Source organism: Haplochromis burtoni, unplaced genomic scaffold (assembly GCF_018398535.1).
Source record: "Haplochromis burtoni strain Fernald_Lab_line unplaced genomic scaffold, NCSU_Asbu1 Contig_468, whole genome shotgun sequence".
NCBI lineage: Eukaryota > Metazoa > Chordata > Actinopteri > Cichliformes > Cichlidae > Haplochromis > Haplochromis burtoni.
In genome coordinates this window covers 388,250-405,266 of record NW_024582829.1, presented here as the reverse complement: position 1 = coordinate 405,266, position 17,017 = coordinate 388,250, and the positions used below count along the sequence as shown (strand labels likewise).

At 40.7% G+C, this 17,017-nt stretch overlaps 1 protein-coding gene across 1 annotated transcript; it reads right to left on the bottom strand.

Moving 5' to 3' along the window:
- Positions 1-1,183: 1,183 nt before the first annotated feature.
- LOC102314236 (diencephalon/mesencephalon homeobox protein 1-B) lies at positions 1,184-7,439 on the bottom strand. Its single transcript, XM_042213695.1, has 5 exons — positions 7,237-7,439; positions 5,098-5,265; positions 4,749-4,927; positions 3,447-3,882; positions 1,184-3,254 (listed from the first exon to the last, which is right to left on the bottom strand). The coding sequence occupies exons 2-5, from the start codon at positions 5,249-5,251 to the stop codon at positions 2,836-2,838; spliced, it is 1,188 nt and encodes a 395-aa protein (XP_042069629.1). The 5' UTR covers positions 5,252-5,265; positions 7,237-7,439; the 3' UTR covers positions 1,184-2,835.
- Positions 7,440-17,017: the final 9,578 nt, after the last annotated feature.

Genomic DNA, 17,017 nt, shown 5'->3' with positions numbered 1-17,017 from the left:
TTCTCCAGCCTCTCCCCCCCAAAAAACCTTTTTCTCATCCCCCTGACCTACCCCTCCCTCCAAATCAATGCAGTCCTCCCAGACCTCCCAACACAAAGCCCTTAGAGCAAACCCAGCACAGAAATCATAGCACACCATTCAATCATTGTTTTTTCCCCTCTCTCACCCCTTTTATGGTCCCACTAAAGGTTTTAACCGGGCAGAGAAGGAGGGCTGTCACTGAGGAAACCTTAGCCCATTGATGAAGTGACAGGAGCTGCCAGAATATGATCCTAATCCTGTTTCCAGCATTCTTTTAGCCTGCTGGCATCGCAATTCCTCCACACATTCTCTGAGCTGTCAACTAGGAAAATCCCTCTAATAGCGCATTGCCCAGATACACATCAAAGAGCTCCTGGAAACCTTCAGCGGCTTAGCTGCCATAGACACACTAGCACACACAAACACACCATTCCCAATAACTTACATCCACATGATCTTTAGGAACACACAAAACCCAGATGTCCGTGGAAAATTGACCACATATTTAAAGTAATAAACCAAGGATATTGGAATGAGTGATCTTTGCGCCCCCAAAATTATTTTTACACGCTGTAACCATGCCCTATTTTAAAACAGCCACCTACCTTTTGCTAGTCAGAAAGTGATATGATCTTTATGGTCGTGGATTTACGGGGCAGGACAGAGCAGGGGGAAAACAGGTGTCTGAACTTTGCTGACTCTAGAAACCCTTTTAGCCCTATTTTATCTCATTCTATTCTTACTTAATCCATCGATATTCCAACCAAAGGTAATCTTCTTATGGCGAAGCATTCTGTTTTGGTGCAGCCAAACCTCTGCTGACAGGGTGGGGGAAGAGGGGAAGCAGCGAAAGAGAGCATATGAGGAGTGGGTGGGTGGATGGTGGATTGGGAGACTCTTTAGGGCCTGACACTGTGCTTCAGTCATTTCATTTGGGATTAAATCTTCTGCAGTGAGTGAACAAGTGGCAGGTTCTCCCCTATCTGGTGTGTAAACCTCAGCATGAACGCTGGCGGGCCCCCTGTGGATAAATTATTTATGGATCATCAAGGTGTCTTCAATAAAACAGGAACTAAAATTAAATTTTTACTATAAAAAAGTGAAGGTAAGTTTTCTGAAATTTTAAACCATTTATTATGAGCTAGACTTTCTCTGGTCTGCACAATCGAATCCAAGCCCACCCTTGTTTTGTTGCCAACTTATTCTCATTGGAAAGTAACGTCTGAGAGGGCATGGTAACTGGTTCAATATCCTGGTTAGAAAGTAAATGGCTTTCCTGGTCTTCTTCAGACTCACCTTTTGGCTAACTTCTGTCAACTCATCCCACAAGAGTTTTATCATGTATTTTATGAAGAAATTGATTTTTTCTCAATGTCACATTTTCTTAATAAATACTTAATTACCTAATAAATAGCTGGTTTGAAAGTGTTAATGAAAAAATACAGACAGACATTTTCATGCTGTGAACATAAGTCATTCTTATGTTTTGATTTATTCCCTTGCATTGAACAGATAAATTACTCACATTTAAAACAAATGAGAAATACATGTTTTCAATGTACAGTCATATAATACATAGAGAACTGGCCTGTGCATTTTTCTGCTGAAGCCGCCGGCTCAGGAAAAGTGGTGAGTTCAGTCTGACAAAAATAAATGTTGGCGGTGCGAAATTATTTTTAACTGTGCCTCATCTGCAGATTCTCCTCTTTGCTTCATTTTCTCTGTTAGGTCCTTTGCTTAAAGCCAAAACTGGAAAATACATGGGCTACTTCCTGTTAAATCCTTTAAAAAGAAGAGACATGGAGGTATTCCTTACTCAGGAAGGTGGACAAATACTGAAGGATATTTACAATGCTCAATGGATTCTTGAAAGCTGACCTGAAAGCTCTGACTGTGAAAGTCATCTATCAAGAAAAATGTATTTGGTTGTGAGATTATAGTAACCAATTTGATATCAGAACTTTACCCTGCTGCCAATGCCATGTCAACTATGTCATGTGGCTATAAGCCATGCTTCAGTGGGGTACAAGCATGCATAGTTCGAGTTCTTGTAGGATTATAAGATTTTTTTATATATATATCTTTCATATCTGTCCTGGAATGAGACTGACAGCTCTGGAGTTCAAGCCTTCCTGCAGTGACTTTATAGAAGAAGCTTAAATCATAGTGAACAGCTGGCATTAGAACTTCCTGATTCTATTGACCAGGTGGTGTCAAATGCAAGCAAGTGCTAAACAGTGCTGTTCAGTCACAGCTTCAGTCCAGGTGGGATTTTCATTAAGTCCGTTGAGTTCTTGTCATAATCTTATTTTCTCTTCGGTCTATCCAGCAGAGATGTTCTTTGTGCTCCCAGCAGTGAGCCGCATGCTCAAATGATGGTGTTGAGGATAAGGGCAATACATGAACTGACAACCCTGGCACTCAGTTAAAGGAGAGCCCCTAAAACATGCTTTATGCTCTTTTGGTGTGTACTTACAAATACTTTGAAACTGGGTTTATTTCAAATCGACAAAAGAGCAAACAAAAAATCTCAGCTTTGCAATTAATTTGTATGAGCACAAATTTGAAATGTGGGCAGACTTTGTGATTCTCATTACAACATCTGAAGAGCAAATAATCTTGACATTAAACTGGAGAGGGTTCTACTGCGGTTTTGGAGGTAATTCTGAATTCTGGGTGGACACACAAAGTTCTTTTGCTGGTTCATGAGAGGTCAGGAGGAGGTGTTGTTAGGTCACCTCCTGTTGGCAGGCCTCCATTCTGTAGCGTAGTCCCTGACCTAGAGGCCAAGCACGTACAACGAGCAGCCAAGCTTCAGTTGGGGAGTGTATCCAATCCCAGCGAGGCCGCATGCTGCTTGGCCCTCAGACGGAGGTTTTCGATGCTGGTGGTCTTGCTGTTGAGGCTTCCTGGGAGGTTGCCCGGCGCTGCCTGCAACAGTGGGTTGTTCCATACCTGCTGAGCCTGCGACAGGGTCTGGTAGTAGGACTGGCAGGGCAGCGACCCCAGTGGGGAAGGCATGTTAACGTTCATGCCCAGGTAGGGCAGACTGGACGGCGTGCTCATGTCAAATGATGGGTAGTGCACCAGGTTGTTGGTGGCCGCCATGTGTTGCCGAAACTGCTCCTGCAGGCGAAAGAGACTGAGAGGAGACGAAGCATAGGAGTTGCTCTGCGCTAGACCACTGCTTACACTGCTGGAGGAGGGCAAGGCGGGGGAGCTCAAAGGAGAATCTGGAAAACAGGAAGCGAGAAGGAGGACTTCAGTATGTTTTGACGCACCTTTTGCATGGATAACTTCTGTATATACCGTCCATTTGAATGAATTCTATAAAACTATCTCGCACATGGATGGATTTCTAAAATAAAGTAATTGATTAGAGACTACAAAAGAAAGACAAACTGAATATGTGTTTTTTTTTTTACCTGAGCTTGGACTCAGCCGTTTACAGGATGGGGAGCTGCTCCCTGTCGGCAGTCCCCCCTCCCCCTGAATCTCCTCCCTGAGTTTCACCCTCGTCTCTCCTCTTATTTCGTCCTCCTCTCTGTCAGCATTATCTTCTGCTGCTGACTCGCTGTCTGATGGTTCAGGGGAGGTGACGTTTACTTCCACGCTCATCTCGCCAGGCTGGGGCCGTGCTGCTGCCTGCCTCTCTGTCTCTGAGTGAGAGGATGAAGAGGAGGAGGGAGGAGGAGGAGTGCGAGTCTCAGGAGCCAGGGTAGTGGCAGTAGTGAGATCATTCTTGGAGTCCTCTGTAGCACCTTCGGCAGCTCCTTGAGTTTCTTTCTGTTTCTGGAGCTGCTCCTTTTGCAAGCTGCGCTGCTTCTTACGAAACTTGGCCCGACGGTTCTTGAACCAAACCTGGCAGATAGAAAAATAGATAAGTGCCTGAGTAAAAGAGTAAAAATACATTAAAAGTTAATATTCTAATATTCTTCTTCTTGTGTGTTGTAAAAATTTAGTATGGCTACTATGGCTCTTTGGACAAAAACCCCTGATGTGGTGCACATGTGAAAAACTAAACTGAGCCTCAGGAAATTCATCGTCTACCAAGGCAAATGTCCTGTTGTACAATTTTAATGAAAAGGATCCAGTCAGTCTTTCAAGCAGGCGTGTAAATAATGAAAACAGCAGGCCATTTCACCAATTTCATTTTTATTTTTAGATTTTTCAGGGTCTAGAACGTCACGCCAATGAAAAACTGTAGTCTTACAAGACTCTTATTAGAATACCTTGATATGTTTTCTGATATTTAATGAACTGCTTTTGCCTTGATCTGTGATAGTTTTGCCTTAAAAGTGACTGAACGCTGTGCATTTCTTAAAACATTTACTTCTGCAGAAGCTTCTGGTCTAGGTCTAATTATGGTTAAAGCATGATCTTAAAAAGATCTTTTACGTGGCTTTTTACCAAGAGAAAAACTACGAAACGAACACTTTTTTGCGCACCCACCTGACTAATCAGGGAGCCTCTTGGCAGGTGGGCTTTAAAAGATACAAAAGGCTAAATCTGAGTATGCCAGAGTTTCAAACAGAGGTGAAAAGCAGTGCACTGTATAAGAAAACAAACGTAAGACTATCCTTATAGGATAGTGAGTCTGAAAGAGCACAGTATCAGCTCTTAAACAGCGAAAAACGACCATTCATATCACGTGACTGCGTTATTTCACATTTTTAATAGCGAAACGAGACTGCTAGACAAATGAATTTTGGGTTTGTTTTTTTTACCTGCACACGTGCCTCGGGCAGGTTGGTGCACATGGCCAGGCGTTCACGCATCACCACGTCAGGGTAGTGCGTCTTCTGGAAGGTTTTCTCCAGAGCTTCCAGCTGCTGGGCGGTGAACGCTGTCCGACTGCGCCGCTGCTTTCGGTGCTGGGAGCCATAGCGGGCCTCAAGGATAATGTCTTGAAATGTACAGCCGTTGAGAAAAAAGAAACATGACCAGTTTAATTTAGGGACAAGCTAAACGTTCACGCGAGCACCTTCACGTGCCAGGGTCACATAAATATAATAACTTAACTGAGAACGGGAGGAAGTGATGATTTGGGATAGAAAATGAGCAACTGAGTCTTACCAGCCAGTCTCTCCGCGAGAGTGAGCGCGTGCACCGAGGGCCTGTAGTCAGGCGCGTGCTGTGCTTGCTGCGCCGCCTGCTGGTGAAGGTTGTACATGGCGCTCAGTGAATTCATGGCGTGCAGAGAGTAGCCGTTCACTCCGTAGTGCTGCATGACCGGCGAGCTGACTGAAGAGTCACAAGCTGCTGTGAGTTTCAGGCCTCGGAACAAACAAACTTACTTCTAAAGAAAAGTTTAAGCTCCAGGAGGCCATTTCTAATTTTTTATTTTTGTGTGCGTCTTTGTTCCGAGAGGAGAAAATTAAATGGCAACAGGTGAAAGACAAGCTTTAGACTCCCGCCAAAGGGAAGATGGTTCATTTTATAAAAGGATAACAAAGCGAATAACTGATAATGATTTATGAGTTAATATACAGTTAGAATCTTCAAAGAACTTTCATGTGTGTCGTCAGATCCGCACAAATGTAGCAAAGTAAAACGAAAAACTGAAAGAAACTAAATCAATTTAGTCAAAATATCATCAAAAACATGGAAACTAGAAAATCGATAACTTTTATATTACATTTGATTAAGATTTTTCAATTTTTATTAAAGACCCCAGCACCAAACACTTTTTGTTCAATTTAGTGTTGAGAAAAGTCGTAAAATAGATTCTCCATTGATCTCATTGCTAATAATCTGCTTTGTATTTTGCTAATATAAAGTGTTGTTTCAGATCAAATGTATTTTTTTTAAAGTAGTGTATAAAGTAGAATTTTCAATATCGGCTTTTTTTTATTGTTGCATTATTCTGTGGCTTTTTGTGGTGATTTTACCTTATTATTATTATTATTATTATTAGTAGTATTGTAATACAGTTCTGTAAAATCATTATTACTGAATTATAATGCAGGCATGTATTATTATTATTATTATTATTATTTTTATACAAGTCTGTATAGTAATAATAATAATTATTATTATTATAATAAATTAAAGTGGTTTAATTTATATCTAAAAATATTCCAGTGAAAATTATCTTCAGTATTTTTTATCCACGGTCTGGGTTTAAAATGAGCTTTTACACTGAATATATTTTAATCATGATTATTATTGTTATTAATATTTTAAAGGTTTATTTTTGCGCGCTCGCAGTTCACGGTAATCGCTGCCAAACCTCTGCAGTCTGCACCGGCAGAATTGCGGGAAAATATTTACTTTGCTCCTTGTGAGTTCGCCTCGAGTGGGAGCCGTTTATTTCAATCTGCGGCGGGTCCCAGGTCGGTTCCAAGCGCCTAGAGGCTGACGGCGACGTGTGACAGGTCTGCGGTGAAATATGCACAAGATCCCCGGTTGGACTCCTGTTTAATGTGGGTGCAAATAGGTTTCAACTATACAGGACTATTAATTTATCATCAGGCCTGACACGTGAAACGTGGGCCCCGGTGGGCGTGTGTGTGTGTGTGTATAAATCACTGTTTGAGAGGAAACCGTGTAACTAATACAAAATTTTCTTTCGCTTTTAATTTTCTTTTTCTTTTTGGCTGTTTCATTGCATTATTTTGCTAAATGAGCCTCTGGCTGGAAGTATGTAATCTGCTAGTTTTCCCCACATCTACAGCTAAAAATTCAACATAATGCTCTTCTTTCAGGACAATGTCACGATGCCTCGGGCTCTGATTTAAGTCTAATTATGCTAATTGCCGTGGATTTATGAGTTATACTGCATTTACTAAAGAGTGCCTTGGGGCCGTAGTTCTGTATGCGTGGCGTCAATCCATCACCATTTACAAACTGAAAAGGCAAAGAGAGCGAACGGGAATCATTAACCTACGGAAAATTAACAACATGGAGTAACACACCGAGAGGAACCGAGGGATCTTCTGACAAATCCTATAACACTGCGTGTTATTTTACAGTCAGAAATAAAGGGAAACCGAGCAAACACGTGCTGTTATTGACCGCTGCCACTGTTTATTTTGGATCGCTGCACTTTGGGAATCATTTCTATCAGGAAGTTTGGAACACGATGTAAGCGAAGACAAAAACAGAAGAGACAAGGCTAAAACAGTTTTAGTTTAAACGTTTGTGTAGTTTAAAATCTAAAACCTGTAGGAAAATGATCTGTAATGCCCAACTTGCGTTCAGCAAACTTCTTACCTCTCTGTCTTATAGAAATTTCTCAGCCGAATATTCGCCTTTCAAATCTTCTGCTCTAAAATCCCCAGGTGGTTGATCATCTTATTCAGTTCATTACAGTTTTTCATTCAGCCAGATATCCTGAGAATATTCCGGTCTGTCCGCTCCGTGCACCGGCTCGCTTCTCTGCTTGAGGGAGGATGCCGAGCTGCCATCTATCGGCCTTTAAAGCGCTCCGGGTGGGGTCACCGGGACGCCCAGACGCTTTCCTCTCTGTGCCAATCACGTCGCTTTCCTCATCCACCCGCCCCACCTCTCTTCTATACACCTCACTTTGTGGGTGAGTGCTGCACCGAGGTGCCGCTGTACTTGTTTTAACACGTTCTGTCACATTGGACAATTATTATTACTATTATTATGATCATTATTATTATAGGTCCTCCTTGTTTTAAGCATATCGCTCGCAGGTGACCGTGATGATGAAATGCGTGTTGCTTTTTGCAGGCTGACGAAGTTTCATCTTGATAACTTAAAGTTGTTTTGCACAAATATAAAGAGAAAATTACGCGACAGCGTGAGTTTGATTTCATAATTCCAACATCACAGGGTTATTCTGAGAATTTGTTGCTGAGTAAGCGCTTAAACCCACTTCAAAGGGGAACCTGTACTTGTTTTCATTTCTAATTCTCAGTTGCCATTCTCTACTTTTAATTTTAGTATGTTTCATGCTGCTTTATTAAAAATTTTTTTTTTAGAAAATTACTTAATCCACTACAGAGAAAATACAAAAATAAAAAAGTCCATTAAAGCGTCCGTTTGTTTGCCTGTCAGTGACGCTTTCTGCAGTGATTTTTAGCTCCAAACAACCTTTTAGAAAACAAAATAATGAAAACAAATCCGAGATAATCTAGAAAGTAAACATTTGCTTCACATGATCTTTAATGTTTGTAAGAAATATGAGCTGATTTAGATGAAACTCATAAAAATCAGCAAAAGGGAGGGGGGAACGTTAATCACACGGGTCTTAATGAAATGATATGCAAATGACGAGAAGCTACTGGCCTTTGCTACCCTCTTGCAGTGACTACAGCGACTTTCAGGTTAATTCCGTGCATTAATTTTATTTTCCTGCTGCCTGGCAATGACTACATTTTTTGGTCGGAATGCAGCTGAGATGGAGAGATGCGGGCTGGGCTGCACTGCCTCCAGCAGCTCCCCGGCCCCGAGGGATTTAGGTTAGGATTGGGTAGACAAGACGCCATTTCACCCTCCAAAAAATGTCTTAAAATGACTGCTGGTAAGAGGATTAAAACAATAATGCCCCTCTCTTCTTCTTCAAGGTTTTTAGAAAAGATTTCTTCTTCCGAGGAAAAACCGTTTAGGCTGGAATTAAGGGCAGCGAAAGTAGCCTTTTAATGTAAAGCTTGCATATTTTGTTGAATTTTCTCCGAGAGTGAGGGAGAAAGACGAAGGTGGGCTGGGAGGGGTTAAAATCCTAAATTTGATCTTTGCTCACCTTCACTCATAGAACTTTAGACGTCTGAAAACAGGCTGTATGCGCCTTATAGCTCCCGTCAGCGCGTTTGAGCAAAGATCAAAGTCCCTCTTTAGATTTTTCATGTTGTTGAGCTAAGGTCGGTGTCTTATAGAGCTTAATCGAGAAAGTGCAGAATATGAAAAAGCAACAATGAAAATCAACGATTTATAGCAACAAGTGGGTTTCACTGCGCACATGGGTCTTAAAAACCTGTTAGCTAAACATAAGTTCCGATTTCATATATATATATATATATATATATATATATATATATATTCCGAAGCTATGTTTTGACCTGTGCCTTTTTTTGCCGGAGAGCATTTGGGCAGAGAGGAGAAGAAAAATCGGATTAACTTGTGAACCGATGAAAATAAGAACTTAAACTGGAGGTAAATCTGTCCAGTGTCTCTTTGTGGGAACCGTTTCTAAAGCAATTAAAGCGAGAAGGAATTCCTCTCAGCTGCTCTTCCTCAAATCAGCTTTTTTACGGAACGTATAATGCGGGCTAATGTCCAGCATGGCTGAGGGTTTTAGCGCAAGTGTCAAGAGGGCCTGCTATTAGAGTGATATTAGGCCAGTGGAGCAGCAGCCCCTCCCACGCAGGGATTGAATGGACAATAAACTCACTGTGATTTACAGAATTGGTTTTAACTTGTAAAATAACATTTAGACAAATTATAGATGTAATCTTTTAAAATGTAGGTCCTAAAAGTGAAGATGCTTTCAAAATATTGTTATTAATAGTCGTTATGTAGCTATTATAAATTATAAGCCTATTTATCAGTTAACAAAAAGGAGTGAAAAACTGTTTTAAAGTAGTATTCGGTGAGATCAGCCCTTTCCCTTTCCCTTAGAAGAGGTGAGTCTGGGTTCTTATTAGCATGTTGCAGAACTTGCAGAACTGTATGTGGTGTAACAGAGCAATTTAAGAACAAATTAAATGTATATGAATTTGTTTACCTTTCTTACTGGTCTATCATTAAGAGCTTGTGATAAGGGGAGAGAATGTTTGACATTTATAATGAGAAAATGTTTGTTTCATTCAAACGGTTTAATAACATCTAATCTAAATTTTGGATGTGGATAAAACAGGTCATTTGAAACATGACTAATGGGATTATTAATAATGCATTATTATCATTATTATGTATACTGATTTACCTTTAGTGAATATAATGTCTGCTTCTCTGAGCAAAACATCACCAGTCCCACTGGTGTCACCATTGCTTGTTTAAATGTTCACTCAAGTTTATTCGGTTCTCAACCATCTAAAACTGTAAAATGTAAAAACTATCAAAATATTACGATTTATCAGTCAATTGATTTGCAAATCATTGACGTTTAGAGAAAAAACCTGTAGTTCCAAATTTGTTATCCCTTGCAGAACCTCACTGCTGTTTTTGAGGCCTAATGATAAAGATTATTCTGAATAAAACCCGTAGTTCACCCCTCATCATTTACCATTTTCAAACCACACTTCTCATCCTGCTCACCTTCAGGATCTGAGCACTGTTCACCCCAGGCTAACTTTCTAAACCCCAAATTCATCTCAGATTTCTGTGGATTTTATCAGCACACTCATTGTTCTCTGCACTCTGGCTGCATTCAGGCTTTATCATGTTAAAGCCTCTCCTCAGATCTGAGTTATCGCCTTTGCTCTCAATCATCCTCGCGCCTCAAAACTTTATCCCTGCATCAGGACTTTGGCAGCCTGAATCAACGCTCAGCCGAGGAAGCAGCAGCGATTTATAAATCATCTTCAGTTTTTAATCAGGTTTATAACGCATGAGCGTTTGTAATTTCTTCTCCTCAAATGGCTCCCTATATTTCCAAGTGGCATTTTACATCCACTCCAGGAGAAAGTTGATGCCTTCAGCCTTCAGAGCCCATTAACTTTTGTCATTAGGTTTTCTTTAACTTCATGAATATATTAGGTTTCAAACCAGCTGCTCTGGCCGGCACATGCTCTTAGTCAAGGTTAGCTTGTGCTCATTTGGGTAAAATTAATCATTTTGATGTATCGTTTAGAATTGACTGCTTCCATGGGACTTGTGTGACTGGAGTAACAAAGCAACTTGCCATTAGCAATTCTCCAGCTGTGTATTAGCAGGGCGTTCACCTTTAAGACCGTCCTCATATGTGTTGAATACCTGATTTAAATGGACAAATCTCCAGCTCCATAGACTTTGTTTCCAGACTTCATGTATTAAAACACTTATTTTAAAAGTAAACAGCATTCTGTGCGACAAAAGCAAAGCAAAGCATCACATTTAAAACTGCACTAACTGCCTTTTATTTCGTCATGTCAACACATAACTTACACCTTTTTGCATTTATTAACTTGCAATGTTACAAATGCTAAATTGTCAGTGCTCATCACTAATTTGTCTGACAGCTGCCTGTTGCTTACCACATAGCCTACATAGTGTGAGTCTAATAGATCTGCTGTAAACACTGGTGACTTACTCGCCCCTTTTATCGCCAACTCTTTTCATAATACACACAGTTGTCCAATCAGCTTTTAATATAAAATTATTATTAGTGTACCGTTTTATAGAGTACTCTGCACTCTCTATACACTGACACAATATTAATATGAGATAGTAAAAGAAAGAAAAAATAGACATACATTCAATGCAACTGTCATTTTTCTATGTTATCTAATGCAACTCAAACACCAAAAGCTCAGTCAGAGACTCGGGTGTGTTACCCCAGCAGCTCATGATGTAGCCTCAAGCCTGCAGATTCGACCAGTTAGCGATGTGGTTGTGTTAACCTCACTTCTTCTAACTCCACAACCTTCAGATTTCACTTTCAAAACAGCCTTCAGGCCCACCTGATGCTGACTTAAGTGCCATCACTTAAGAGCTATTTTTAAAATACTCCACAATATCTATAAAAATCTCCCCAGAGTGGAGCATGCATCTGAAACTTTCTACATTAAGCACTTTGGTAGAAACCAAAGTGAGGTGAACAGAGAGCACTGAGATAGAGACACAGTTATTCTCCACATGTGAGGCTGACCACAAGTTGTTCACTCTATTGTTTATCCTTGTATGATCCTGTAGATGCGGCGCACCATGCAGCAGCCAGGGCCGCTCCTCTGAACGGTTTCTGTGGCAGACTTGACATATCGAGGTTGGCAGGTTTGTTTCCTCCCTCTTTCTCAGAACTGGTCTTTGGTTGTGCCCCTCAGGCTGCGGCCCAGCACAAGGGTTCCTATTGTCAAGACCTAATCCAGGGGCTACACAGCTTTAGCAACATGGTGGGATAAAAGCCCATCAAACCACTGCTTTATGGGGGCAAATCTTTCCTAATCCCTCGCTTTATCTAAACAAAAGGAGAGAAACAAGAGGATAGAAAGAAATTGTGCAGACACAGGGCAAGACCGGGAGCTAAGATGCAAAGAAGTAGTTTCACTGGAGAAGCTAACCATTTTTGACAGGCTTTCACTAAAAGACTGACAAAAAACAGACACCAGGATTCCAAAAAGGGCTGTACAGGGTTTTTTTCTTTTCGAAAGTTAAGCTTTAAGATCCTTAGAGGGATATGTTGAAATTAGCGAGATTAAATGCAAAAACCTTAACTATTAAGAGTACTTGGCAGGGGACACCTGTCAGATGGGGACGCTATAAAAATTTGTTCTCGGTTTGCTCGGTTGATGTAAACAAGCGACAACTGTGTGATCTTGAACCTATTCTTTTGCGCTTTTCTCAGACTGCGAAAAGGGAGTATGGGAATTTCTCTTTCCCGCCTCACACACTGCTTAAACCCCCCAGCTCCATCACACCGACTGGGTGTTTCAAACCATGAAGTCTTTACTTTTAAGAACCGAAGTCAGAGAGAATGTATTTCATTTAATGTGTATGGATTCTTTAGCAGACACTAAAATACAGCAACAAATTAATATTTTGATTCAAAGCCCGTTTTTTTAGTTTATCTGCAACATCATTGAACTGGCTACTCATGAATTCCTGAAACTTACATCTTCATTATATATGTATGTGTATATATATACTTTATATATTATATATATATATATATATAGTATATATATATACTAATATATATATTTATTATAATATAATTAATTTTATATATTATATTCTTTGAGGAATTATACTGTGTGTGTGTGTGTGTGTGTGTGTGAGAGGGTGTCGGGGGCAAATCCCCTGACCCCATTTCATGTCTGCTGCCAGTTCCAATTTCTATCTTTGCTCTGTGGCAACTCGCTTCGAATCCCAAGTGTCGCATCTGCAAATGACTGTGAGTTAGAGGCTCCATTTTCTGCCACAGCCAAGATGCTCCACAAGAGGACCATTTGGAGCCCGGCGGTCACAGAGCCGAGCAAAGATTGAGAGCAAGCCAGTTCTGGCTCTATGTACATAAACCACGACAGCCGGGGGGCTTTCAATGTCCCGCTCGCTCTCTCAGGTACATGAACAGAAACACGGTGACATACATAATTCACCACCTGACAGTAAATACACTGCCCTCATCCACACACACAACGATGTTCAGGCTTTTGAGCACAAACTATTTTACACGCATTATATTCCTTATTTTTATTTGACTGCCCGCCCCCTGCTGGCCTGTGTTGTTGCCTCTCGAATGGGGTAATTAAGAGACAATAGGCTAGGGATGTTCATCAGGGACTGAGTGATTAGTGATTCATTACATAAGCTTAGAATGAGGAATAAGAGAGGAGGGAAGTGGCTGGTCTTGGGTGGGTGGGTTGGGTGGGAATACTGAAACAGCCTGACAAATTGCTGATGGATTTATCCAGTGTAATTAACTATCACCGAGGGAAAGGGCTGGGACTTGGGATATCAGTAACCTACATGGAGCCATCATGCGGAGGGGGAAACTCACCTGCCAGCACCTCCACAGCTCACATATTTATACAGTGTCTCACTACTTTTTTAGTGATTCACAGAATTGTATTCTTTTCCTTTAACGTGCTGCAAGACTTATTATTTCCCCAAATATGTGCTGCTTAGGTATCTGTATAGCCTGTAGCAACTGGGTATTTTCCACCTGAGAAAACTGAGTAAAAACTACAATGGGATCATGCTACTCATGATGCCAGTGAGTGGTCATATTGTACCCATCTTTCAATATATTATTTGTTCAGATACTAGATAAAGATACTTAATATGGAGATAAAGCAATGCATTACACAGCTGACACCATGACACTGATATTCCTTAAAGGGGAACTTCTTTGTGAGTAGGGAGTCGTTTATCTCATGCTTTTAAGTCAGTAAAACCCGTTCACGTAAGGATGCATTCAAAAGTGGATGTGTTCTGACACGCCATTTTGATTTAACTGTAAGTTTTCATGACTGAAGGTTTGAAAGATCTTCCCACTGGTAAACAGGTGGATGGACATTTGTGGTTTTTCCTGCTGCAGCAGGCGTCTCTCAGATAAAGTTTTTCCAAGGTGTGGATGTCAAAGGTGAAAACAACACCAGTAACATTGTTACATTCTGCTCTGTGATTCTCTGACTTTGACTGATAACCTTCAAACTGTGAACTATGACAGGCCATTAGAGAACTGGTTAACCAACACAAGAATCTGAACAATACTAATTTTCTATAGTCAAAGAGTATTTTGTTTATAATATGCTATGGAAATATGTTGACGAGTTACAATGCTGTCTCCTTAGATTCGTATTTATATACAGTACTAGAAATATACAAGAGCGAATGAGAACACAACCTTGATAGTGTTGTGGGTAGTGTTTCCCCTCTTGAGTCAAATGAAATGCTTATGAACATCTGTTCTGCAGATAGTTCTGTAAATACATGGACAGACATCATGAGCATCACAGCCAAGCAAGAAACACGCACAACACTCTACAGTTGTGTAGCTGTGACCAAAACTCAATAATCTGAGGGTGTGGTCGAACCCTTGAGTGCTGAGTTTATATGTTATAATGTAGCCATGACTATGAGTCATATATCAAAAATGCTGGCAGGTTTGCAAAAGCCGGCACAGAAATTCAAACCAAACTGCTAAAACATTTTCTTTATTTGAGTCTGTTGATTTTTAATGCATATATACATTTAGTCCTATGTTCAGTAGAAATAAAATAAGAAATAAAATTCTATTCTTTGTATGGCACACACATACACACACACACACACGGCTTCCATTCACTTCTTGACTGTAATGATAGTATAAAGTAGGAAAGTCTATATTCCTGTCTTCATAGTCCTTCCAAAGCCTGCCTCCCATGCAGGAGTAATCCTCTCTGGTCCATATCAGCCTCACAAAGCAGCACTCACTTACATGGAGAACTTGGTTTTCTCTGTCTGTTTTATCTGATTTGGAAGCACTTAGAAACAGCTCTAAGTCTTTCCTCGATTAAAGGGATGGGGAGAAAAAAAACTCAGCCGGTGTGATAACCACTTCCCTTATACAAGCTACCGCTCAACATCCAACATCTGTCTATTGTTGTTAAATCTGCTTTAAAGCATCTGCGGGTCATCTGGATTCAAACATTTAGTGAATTGAGGCTCATCTGTTGAGCTTATATCACTCTTGAGTTGCTTTCCTCTCCTCTTTACTAGTGAGAGCCCCTCACGAGAATAACGGCTCTGTTTCAAACACCTCTTGAAAGTTTCTACCTAACGACTAATAACTGAGCAGTAATCGCGTATCTGTATGTGTGCAGAATATACCGTTTTTATTAACGGCACTTATTTTTGCGTACTCACAGCTCCTCACTTATCAGCTTGCAGAGAGTGCAAAGAGTGCAGCACACTGGACTTGTTAAGTCAAGCTCTTTCCCCATAAGCTTTATTATATAGTGTTTTATGAAATGAGCATAAGGGATTGTTTTATTGTTATTTCATAATCTGGATTTATGTCTTGTTCGGCCAAAGCCTTCTTAGAAAGGCTTTGGATTGCCATCAGGACACAGCGACATCCAGCATTAACCCACTGAATGTCCACGGGGATGCCAACTGAACATGACCACTTACACTGGAGTGAGACAGACTTTGGCAAGAAGAGAAGAGACAATGGTTTAAACTTTGTGGCTAATTATATTTTAATATTTCTCTGTTTACTCTGAAAGTATAATATATGTATTCACAGTTCCTGTGAATAATTTTTTAATATCCACAGGAATAGATTTAACAATAAAAGAGCTTAGTAAAATTTAAAGTGTAGACTTTGTTACATTAAACTACCCTTAATTACTGTGTTTCAACAATGGGCAGTAAAGATGGCATAATATTTTTTTGGGTTACCTGCAGATCAGCAGGCCTGCTCCCAGACATTTGCTTTCTAATTACATACAGTCTGGTGCAAAGACTGCCACAGAGATGGCAAGCCAGTGTGGATATAAGTGCTTAAGAAATTACAGTGTGACATGGCCTGAGGCCATCAATCTCTCTGCAGGGAGGCTGCAGTGGACCACTTAACTTACCTGCACACACAGATCGCACCAATCAGGGACGTATGAAGAACACTCATTGCAACACTAAAGTGGTTGAGGTGAGACAGAAAGAGTAAGAATGAAATGAAAGGGCACAAAACATCAACAAATTTTCAAGCATCAGGACAAATCGGGTACAAATGGGGAGAGAGGGGCTTTAAGAATAATAAGGTTTCGTGCTGGGCCCAACTGGCCATGTAAAGAGTCGGGCCATCCTGGCTGTCAGATGGCGACTGAGCAGAAACCACAGGAGTGAGAGCCGCAGTCTTCTTGTTAGATAATCCCTCAAGCACACATCGCTCACGGGGGGAGGCCTGAAATAAAGAGGCCATGGATATCTATACATGTTTATCTGTTTCTAATTAGCTGATTCCCAAAGTGGAGCGTGAGCATGAGAAAACTAAAACATGGCATGAAGAGGATGCCTTTTTTCAAAATACCTTAAAATAATTTCCCACATTTTTTTTATACATTCTCTTGTTTTAATAAACGCTTCACAGTGGGACTGTGATGGTTTATGTATGTATTTATTACGACGTGTGTTTTGAGTGCTTTTTCTTGCCTCAGGGTCTTGCATATTATTCACACACACACACACACACACACACACACACACAGACACACACAGACACACCACACCACACCACACACATCTCACACTCACACACACAAGTATCAGAAGAGCCCTTTGGCAGAGATCTGACTCACATGAATATGAATGAGGAGGTAACACACAGGGGAAAGCTGGAGAATCTGATGACAGTGCAGGAAAAGACCAGAGCATCTACGGGGATGTATGACTTCTCAGCCGGGCCACT

Bases quoted from the DNA above. Each gene is read 5' to 3' on its own strand.
- LOC102314236 (XM_042213695.1), bottom strand. From the start codon at position 5,251: ATGCAGCACTACGGAGTGAACGGCTACTCTCTGCACGCCATGAATTCA. The intron at 3,883-4,748 runs GTAAAAAAAACA...TCTATCTGCCAG, and splicing joins TGCCCGAGGCACGTGTGCAG to GTTTGGTTCAAGAACCGTCG. The intron at 3,255-3,446 runs GTAAAAAAAAAA...CCTGTTTTCCAG, and splicing joins ACGGCTGAGTCCAAGCTCAG to ATTCTCCTTTGAGCTCCCCC.